Source organism: Panthera uncia, chromosome F2 (assembly GCF_023721935.1).
Source record: "Panthera uncia isolate 11264 chromosome F2, Puncia_PCG_1.0, whole genome shotgun sequence".
NCBI classification, from domain to species: domain Eukaryota; kingdom Metazoa; phylum Chordata; class Mammalia; order Carnivora; family Felidae; genus Panthera; species Panthera uncia.
This window is the reverse complement of record NC_064812.1, coordinates 52,637,145-52,647,258: the sequence shown is the minus strand read 5'-3', so window position 1 is coordinate 52,647,258 and position 10,114 is coordinate 52,637,145. Positions and strand designations below refer to the sequence as shown.

Genomic DNA, 10,114 nt, shown 5'->3' with positions numbered 1-10,114 from the left:
ATGTGCTGTGCAAGATTGAAAATGTGAGTATGTAGTGTATATACTATTAAATTGTTAATTGATGGCATTTAACAATGTAACAGCGCATTAGCCTTGAAGATATGGGTACTTGATATACTGTTAAAGAAAATTTGCCTCCAAATTTTAAACAGGACATCATAGAATAACTTTTAGAAAAGAATCACAACTACATGATTTTTTAGATTATCGGTACATATGTTAAGAATTGTGTACAAATTGAAATGTCTGTACTGATCAACCAACAAACACTCAATTATGAAAGAAAAAATCCTGAGCATTTAGGACAAAATTCTTTCTAAATACAAATCATTATATACTATAATAAGTTAAATCTGAAATCTGAATCATCCCAAAGAGCCTCCAATGCAACTTGATTGTAAACTCTAACAAGGCATAGATTTTTGTGTTTTGTTTTCTGATGTATCTCCAGGCCCTATAAAAAGGGTTTTTTTAGTAAATTAATATTATTTTCCCTATTAGGGCAGGTCATGTTGAATATAAAGGGTTAACATAGTATGTCAAATGAGAAAAAAAAATCAATATGAGGTGACTTTGATTATATTATAGGAACCCTGAATATCACTCTGGTTTCCTATAGCTGCCAATACCAAAGTACCATAGAATACAGGTATACAAAGCTGGGAAACCAAAATTGCCAACATTTGTGCGTAGGCTCTCTTGTATTAGCAGTCATAACATTTTACTTTGGAGTTTTATTTAAACAGCCTCAGCAGTCTGTATCACAATTTGGGAGTGCTTAAGAGTTGGAGGCTGAGTTTGTTTGTACTCTCTCATATGTCCGAGTGCAGATAACATTGTTCACGGCACTTTCCTAGAAGACAAAGGATGAGATATATCAGTATTGTTGGTGAAACTGACTTTTAGAACCATGCAAACTAAGTACTATCCATAGGAGTTTTGAAAAGAGATCTACATAGAGAACAATAGATACCAACTGTTAGCTGATTTTGCCACATGTGTGGGTGTATGTGTGTGTGGGGGGGGGGTGGGGATGACAAATCATATATTAAATAGGGTATGTGCGGTATATACATATATATTGTAAATATGTAATGTATGTGTATATATATAAACAATACATATACTATAGAAACTTCAGTCTTTATTCAAACATTTTAAATGCCTACATTGAAGCGTTTTTGCGATTTCACATAACCCTACATTTTCAAATAATGACATTGTTACATTGATGTAGTATTTTATGGTTTTTAGAGCACTAATGTATACATAATGGCATTTAATTCTCTCAAAGAAACCATGAAGACATTTCTACATTTTTTTAAGACAAGTGAACTGAATTTGGAAAAGATAAATGACTCATCCAAAGTCATGTAAGTACTGAATGGCAGAGATGGAAATGTACATTTTAGATTCTGAATCTAATATTCTTCCTAATGAACTAAAAACCCATCTGTTTGGTGTTTATGCCATTATAAGGGGCAATAAAATCAAGTATCCTTAGTCCTCTACTTACTACTTTGTAAGGAAAATGTACTCTTCATTGTGGAAAGAAAAAATATCCTTATGTGAAGAAATGAAGATAGGTTTGTTTGTTTGTTTGTTTGTTTTTTACCTCCACACAATTCTTGCATATTCCCTTAGAACTATTTCATATTATGTCCAAAATGGCTTTTTTATTCATTTTTGTGGAATTGGCAGTTTGGGAAGAAGAATCATTGGCATATGTCCCTCCACTGTGTAGGGAGAAAGATGAACTGAGAAGCCATCCTCAGAGAGAGAAGGGTGGACTTAAAAAAGTATACTTGGGAATGAAGCCAACCTGGGTTTTAATCCCAGCACCACCATGTTTTTCTAGCTGAATATCCTTAGGTGAAGTCAGTGGCTGAATCTCAGTTTTCCCACCTGGTAAATGGACTAACAAGTCTTACCTCACAGGATTATTGTGAGGAGTGGATAAATAATATATGAAAACATGCAGACACAACAACCACAGAAATGTTAGTTTTTAATTGTGTCAACTCATCCATACACCAAGTAGATACCACTTAAGCTTTGCATTAGTTTAAATTTCCTTTCCACGTGTTTGGTGTTAAACTGGAAAACAGTGAGAAATTAATCCATCCTAGTATGGAGTGAAGGATTAACAACAACTCGAAATCCTTGCTGAAATCTTTATTGCACAAGTGCATGCTTGTTTTGGTTTATGACAAGTCAAAGAAGTAGGCAACACATTTTTTTATGTTCTTTCGTTTTCTTAGTTCCTCAATCCATGCACATTTTATACGATTTATGATCATACATTTATCTGCCAATGTTTTCCCGCATTCTTACAAAGCAAGAGAAAAAGAAAAATCACATTTACTTCCATCATTTTAGAACAAGACATCTGAGTGATTTTATATAGAGGTGTTACAGATGGTGAAAAAAATAATGACAAACAGCTCACTCACCACCACCATTTTCCCATCCACCACCTTTCTCTTTATGGTGGTCTCTTTGCCATTCCAGTCCTGAACTTGAATCAGAGAGTCATTATCTAAGTTTACCACACTCTGGAAAACAGACAAAACCAAATTCAGCTCAGATTGTCACATGTGAACACTAAAATTCTATGAAGTACCAAATTCTTTTCAGCTTTTGTGATGCTCTCAGGTAGTTTTAGAGTGGTGTTTATAGTTTCATGTATATTTTAAGACTTTGCCAACACTAAATTTGTTGGCTGATTCTTCTCGGGGTGGGGGGGCGGGGGGAGGAGGCTTTATAAGAGTAAAAATATAATATTGTCTTGAATAATAATTAAAACTTTCTTCTCCCTGAGAAATAAGAGGGGTAGATACCCTGTTTCCTGTCCCCTCACCACCACACACACAGAAGATTCTTCAACCCCACAACAATGGTGAATATGTACTATAAATTAGAAAGCAATTCCCATTGTGATAAGTCATGAGGGCATGTGGTTAATCTGTCACTGTGGCATAACCTCACCTATACTGGCTAATACACATTTTATTCATTGTGACTTTATGCTTGGTAGGAAACTGCTACAAAGTAGAAAGGCAGAACTTTGTTTCTGAGAGAAGAATCTAAGGAAATAATTCTCAAAATAGGTCAGCTAAGCATCTGCATCAGAATTGTTGTTAGAAATACAGTTTTCAGGTGCCTACACCAGATATCAGAGCCTGTGAGGATGGGACCTACAAAGAGGCATTTCTCATAAGCATCACAGGAGATTTGTATGCATATTAAAATTTAAGATCCTTAGACCTAGATTTTAGCCCAAGTTGATCTAATACAGACTTTAGATGTGTTTGCTATAATTCGTGATTTACTTAGAATGATTTTGAATTAGCATTCTTATGAAATTTATCTAAAAGAGTGTTGAAGGCCTCACCTTGGTTTTATGGCCACCTGGTGTATTTTCCTCAAACTCTTCTCCCAGTTTAAAGGAGATCTCGTTATTTTTAAAGATGCTTCTGGTTTTTATAGTGATCAGACCTTCCTGTGTACTGATGGTCACTGTGGGTTTTGCCAGACAGCCAAGTTTCCTTCTGGCTCTTCCTATTCCTAGGAATCAGATAAAAGGACACTATGGTTAAATCCGTCACTGGCTTTGGAAACTCATGTTAGCTGTATAATTCTTTACTAACTAGGTTTGTGAGTTAAACAGATTAAATGCAGCATGAATTCAAGTATCTGAAGCAAGTAGCACCGTTATAAGTTAAAATAGATTATATTTTGCAGAATAAAATTAGTCTCTAGTTTTGGCTGGTGGTCGTCATTTTTCTTTAGTCCTGTAGTTACTGGTCTTGTTGGTTCATGAAGAACCTCTTCGAAAATTTGATTAAAGCTATGAACCATCTCCCTATTTTAAAATGTACTCATTTATACAGACAAAATCCTTTGGCATGAATTATTCAACATCTTTATCTCTTCACTTACATTCTTAAATTTTTTTTTTCAACGTTTTTTTTTTTTTTTATTCATTCCTGGGACAGAGAGAGACAGAGCATGAACGGGGTAGGGGCAGAGAGAGAGGGAGACACAGAATCGGAAACAGGCTCCAGGCTCCAAGCCATCAGCCCAGAGCCTGACGCCGGGCTCGAACTCACGGACCGCGAGATCGTGACCTGGCTGAAGCCGGACGCTTAACCGACTGCGCCACCCAGGCGCCCCTCTTCACTTACATTCTTATATGTACACATATATAGAGTCTGTTTTCTTCCATTACATATTTTGTATTATGCTAAAATACATATAAAATTTACCATTTTCACCATTTTAAAGTGTACAGTTAAGTGGCATTAAGTAAATGTTATACAACCACCACCACTATATATAGGATTTTTAAAAATATAAATCCTCTAGTCTAACAATTATTATTCCACTTACTTTTTCCCCTATCTCTATATCCTGGAGATTTTCTGTGTCAGTCCATATAGGTATAAATTTTTGTTATTGTTACATAATACATAATACTTTATAGAAACACCGTAATATGCCTCATGAACCCATAATGTGAAACACAACAAGTTGTGATATATTAGATAATTATTCCCGAAGATATTCACACCCTAATCCCTGGAACCTGTGCATCACTTTATGTGCTAAAGGGGACTTTGTGGATATGGTTAACTCAAGGATCTCAAAATCAGGAGTTTATCTTGGATCATCCATGTGGAGCCTAAAGATAATCACAATTTCGTCATAAGAAACTTTCCTTATAAGAAAAGGAAAAGAGATGTTAGACTCTAGAAGAGAAGAAGACAATGTGACAATGGTGGCTGGACACTAAGGAGGGCCAGCAGCCACCTGAAACTAGAAAACAAGATCTATTCTGAAGATCCTGTAAAGATTTGGAGCAAATGCTTGCGAAATGATCATTTTTTAAAATAATTATGACCGTTTGCTTTAAATTATTTATGCAAATAATTTGCCATTTAGCATATGGCACATGTATGTTTTATCTGTGTAAATCCATGGTAAATTACGTGAGGACAGGAGTCTGCCGATTATAAACTAATGTTGCATAGAACTGCATCTAGGTTCTGAACCAATGCCGATTGTTTCTATGTGATTGCTTTTATATTTCTATTGGAGGGAGGGGCCCAAGATTAATCTGATATCATACAAAGCGAGTGTCTGTGTTATCAAGTCTCCCATTTTTCCTGGCTACAATATAAAAGTAAAAACGGCTCACCCAGCTCTTTCAGATATTCTTCAAAATTTTCGCAAGAAATGGATTTCCATGTTCCTTGGAGCTGATCAACCATTCTGTCTAAGTTGATCGTAAGGAAAAATAACATCATTAGGATGAGTATGTTGTTTTTCCCTGAAATAGTGTTAGAACTTGTTTTTCATACAATTTTGGTGGATAGCACAGAAAAGTCAGGGGAAAATATTAGGAACTCTAGTCCTTGTTATCTTTCCTGAATACAATACAAAGCAGGAAAGCTCTCTCAAATGTAAACTGGTCAAGATGAAAATGAAAACAATTTTTGGCAGGACCAGATATAATTTTCCATCTCTAATTTAGGATTAAAAATAGGTTTACAAATTCTAGTTCCTTCCCTAGGAACTGCCACAAACACACATATACCAGTGCGTAAGGGGTGGAACTAGGCAGCTATGTTTATGCCATGGAATCCCTCTACTGCAGGTCTTTGTCTCTCTTTCTCTGGCAAAGGGTGATCTAGAATAAGCCCATTTCACTTGTTGGGATGAGCACTGGGTGCTGTATAGAAACCAATTTGTCAATAAATTATATTTAAAAAATAGAATAAGCCCATTTTGCAGCCGTTTAGAGATCTTATCACATTCTCATTCTTTGATATTTTGAACTAAAAACCAGAAAGACTTCATAGATGGTATTTGACATTTGAACTAAAAAGTTAAATTTAGTGAGGGCTAGAACAATCATTTTAAGCCATGAACATATTGAGCAAGAGAATGGGACATAGAAAAAAAGGAAAGAAAGAGATTGTGTTCACACACACACACACACACACATAGCCTTGTTACTGATGCTTTTCCAGATGCCAGTTCAATTTTCCATGAGCTTAGAGAGTCATCATTGCCATGAGAACACAAATATCTTCTTAGTAAATCCCCCTTAATTTAGGCTAGGTTTTACTCCTTTCAGTCTTGACTGAAACACTCTGATGTCCTCTGATATCTGTAAGGAATCAGAACAGAGGATAAGGGATATAATAGCAAATACACCAACTAGAGAAGAGGAGACTCCAAAGGTTAAAAGACAAGCACAGCCTTACACATGCCATCAGCCCTGAGAACACCGTTATTAATTCTAGGCAATGCTTGATGTCCACATGCTAACACAGAATTAGTAAGAAAAAGTGAAATTATAAAAAATTTTTAAGACAGAAAAGGAGAATAGCATTTTATAACAATTCCAATTAAAATATTAAATATCCAATATCTATAAATATCTGTTAAAGCACTTTCCCAGGTCAATGGTCTTACTGATAATTATTCAACTAACAGTTATGGAGCACCCAGTATTATATACCTAATATGAGCTAAACAATTTTGCATACACCATTGATTTAATGTCCCAACGATGGTTGAAAAAGATACCATAGTTTGTTTTCCTTTCTTGTGTTAAGGAGTTTACTATTATAATTTTTTTTACGTTAATGTGTACAATTTATATTTATCCCCACTCAGTTGAATAGCATGAGACCAAGGCCAGGAAATGACTTACCATTGAAGGTACTAAAGATACTAAAATTAAGCACTGAAGTTATTAAAATTCCTAGGATTTTTTTAAAGAAAATGTCAAATATGTTGTTTCATGAGTTTGATGCACACTGATCCTCTAACACAAGGAAAATCACCTATTGGAAATCATCTCCTTGATGATTGGGAGCTCATATTGGGAGCTCAGTATAGGTCTCTATTGCTGGCAGGTTAGACTTTCAGAAAAGTGTCAGTAAATAGAGTCCATGTATGGCCTCTGTCTCTGCCCCTGTGGTTCTCTGTTCATGTGCTCATCATGCCAATTCAAAGACAGCTAAGGTGCATTAGCCTGGTCATGTGTCTACTTGGTTGTTCGCTGCCTATTCTGTGAGAGATGCTTTCTGGTGTCCATTAATATGTGAGTCAAAAATCTTCACACCTTATGCCCGTTCCCTTAAATACATCCACATTCCTTGATGCTTCAATTTTTCAGTCCTGTCCTTCCAGACCTGCAACCAACCCATTAAACTATTCCCTCTACTCATGAGTATGTCTTCATTCTCACCTCAGGCCACTGCTCCATCCACACAGAATGAGTAACAGGCACACCACTCTGAGCTTTGTCCATTGGGACCATTTTTCCTCACCACTATTTTCAAGTCCCCTCCCACTCTGAGTGTAATTAAACCACTGCCCGTTTTGGTTTTCAACCACACAGTAAACCAACCTGCCCATAAAACTTGTTCAAGCTCTTCCTATTCCATAAGCTGGTTAGATGAGCCCCCACATAGTGTAGGAATGATCTGAGGGACGGGTGCTGGTACACCCGTGGTGGGTGATATGAGGATCTGAGTCACCTGCTCATGCAGTTAACTCATATCTTCTGGTCTTGCTTAGCCTTGATCCCACAATTTCAATCTTGTTTTGGAATGTTGCTGGGCCTGCCTGAGTCTATGACTCTGTGGGTCTGACAGAACCTAGCTCATAATGGACAGTTCCAGACACATGGTTACTTGGTTTCTTACAATCAAGAATTCTGCCTCTGCTAGGCTCCGGTGACACACCGGAACACAGGTGATACACATGACACACAGGGACTCTTTTCAAAAAGCTTGTAAGTTTCAGAGCAGCTGGGTGGCTCAGTTGGTTAAGCATCGGACTCTTGATTTCAGATCAGGTCATGATCTCACGGTCATGAGATCAAGTCCACGTGGGGCTCCGCACTAAGTATAGAGCCTGCTTGAGATTCTCTCTCTCACTCTGCCCTTCCCCGGCTTTTGCGCCCCCCCCCCAAAAGAAAAAAAATAAAGCATATAAGTTTCTGTTGCAGACGGCATTGTCTTGCTCCGAAACCCCAGAGGTCTGTTTTGTGATGCCACACTGCATATTTTCTCGTCACTAATCCTCTGCTGGCCTAGGGTTTGCCAGATCATACGATCCAAGGAGCAGGGCTGCTTGTACTGCAATTCTGACTTTCTGCTCCAGTTCTCATTCAAAGCAGGGAGCTATTCCTGTCACTCAATATATGAGCTGGAGCACATTCCTAGATGTGGAATATGTTGCACCAGAAGCCAAAGGAATTTTGTTTCCTTCTTTCTGGTACAAAGGCAAGATGCAGCAATTTGTCTTTTGGAAGAGTTATCCTCACTTGGCCTGACCCAGCTGGATCCCTAAACACTTTACAACGGTGGAAGTTCACTCAGTTGCCATCAAATTAAACTCCTATACACTGTAACACATATGTCTTACCAATGTCTCCGAGTGCTAGCCATTCTTGCTCATTCACCTTATCAACAGGATGTGTAGGACATCCAGACGGCTCAGATCTCATCTGATCATATTATAACAACAGAAGTTAACGTAGGCCCCAAACAAACCTGTAAATGTATATTGTTCCATGTAAATACAAACAGTTTCTGTTCCTTTCTCTGATTTTTCCTGATTGGGATCAAAAAGAATGTCATACAGTATACCCGAGGCCATATTAATCTGCACCAGCGAAGATAACACATCTAGCATAGTAGCCATAATTGGGGTTATTATTTGAGTTTGCAGTAGCCTACAGTCATTCTCTGAGATTCATTTGGTTTCTGCAAAGGTCAGACTGGTGAATTAAATGGAGCTATGATATGGACCACCTCCCGCTTCATTCTTAAGATCATTTAGAGTAGCATTAATTTCTGCCACACACCCCCCCATCATCACCACCAAATACAGTGGTGTTTGGTTCACCATCTTATCCAGGACTGGCAAGGGAATGGGAGATAGAGGGAATGGGACTGTAGAGGTACAGTTTCAGAAGCTTCCACTTCACCTTCTCCACTATGATAGGTCTCATTTGGTTTGAATGAATTCAAGGTGGGTTTCCTTCAACAGCCAAATGTGTCAATTCCAATCATATATTTGGGGACCAGGGACTTGACCCCTGGATGGGTCTACAAACCTCCTGAGCCTTTGAGAGCCAGACTTAGGCAGGATTGTTTATTTCAGATCCTGACCCCTCAATGCCTCCACTGTACCATGACATTTCGAAACCCTATAAATCAATGTTAATTCAGACAGAATACCCTCAGAATATTTGGATAGTCCTCTTTCCACAGTGTGAATTTTCTCAAGTAAATATCTTAGGTCTCTTTTGAGGATAATGGGGGAAACTAACACTGTATGTTTTTGCCGTGGCATTTCAAAGTCTTCCTCCTGTGGACTTGGCCACCTCTTTAGCTATTGGTTTCAGGGTCTACAAACTTGCTAAATTCGAGGATCTGGGCAAAAAGATAAAGACTTTCTATTGAGGCAACCACCCTCTATCTGTTATTCATATGCCTTCTTTTTGTTGATGTATTAAGCAGCACCCTAATTGGCTATTCATCTATTTTGCCTTTAGAGACACAAGGTTCCATTAATCATCTCCACATCTCCCTCCAGGTCAAGCCCCCTTGGCTGCCCTTCAATTCTGCCTATTGCTATGATAATAGAAACCCCCTGGCTTCTGGCAATAAAGTGCTGTCACCTGCCCCTTGTTGCTTCAGAGTCTCATCATTGCCATTGCTATCAATGAACCAACTGATAGAAATAGAAGAGAGAGAGAGGGAGAGACACAGAGAGAGAGAGAGTTGATAGATGATAGATATAGATCTCTGTTCTCTTTCTATAGAAAGGTAATGTGGCTATATTGATCCGTAACAGAAGTACAGATCTTGTACTTGTAACTTTCCTACAGAAAAAGAGGAGAGCCTCACCATACAAGAGTCTCCAGTGTTTTGACATATTGAACTTTCATTACTTCAGCTAAACAATTTGAAGTGTAATAGAGCTGGACAAGTCCTAGTGGGCACTACGCAGAGATTGACATGCTAGGAAAACCCAGGCCTTCCTCATTTGCTATTCATTGAATAAACATTTGAGTGCCTACTAA

At 37.9% G+C, this 10,114-nt stretch overlaps 1 protein-coding gene across 5 annotated transcripts; it reads right to left on the bottom strand.

The window, feature by feature from the left end:
- Window positions 1-563: 563 nt before the first annotated feature.
- FABP12 (fatty acid binding protein 12) lies at window positions 564-7,675 on the bottom strand. 5 transcript variants are annotated; one of them, XM_049633623.1, is made up of 6 exons: window positions 7,557-7,672; window positions 6,005-6,175; window positions 5,201-5,278; window positions 3,395-3,567; window positions 2,454-2,555; window positions 564-853 (listed from the first exon to the last, which is right to left on the bottom strand). In XM_049633623.1, the coding sequence occupies exons 3-6, from the start codon at window positions 5,271-5,273 to the stop codon at window positions 779-781; spliced, it is 423 nt and encodes a 140-aa protein (XP_049489580.1). In that variant the 5' UTR covers window positions 5,274-5,278; window positions 6,005-6,175; window positions 7,557-7,672; the 3' UTR covers window positions 564-778. The 5 variants fall into 5 exon arrangements, with proteins under 5 accessions (XP_049489580.1, XP_049489581.1, XP_049489579.1 ...); XM_049633624.1 differs by having other exon boundaries at window positions 5,201-5,274; window positions 6,009-6,175; window positions 7,557-7,671; XM_049633622.1 differs by having other exon boundaries at window positions 6,009-6,175; window positions 7,557-7,670.
- Window positions 7,676-10,114: the final 2,439 nt, after the last annotated feature.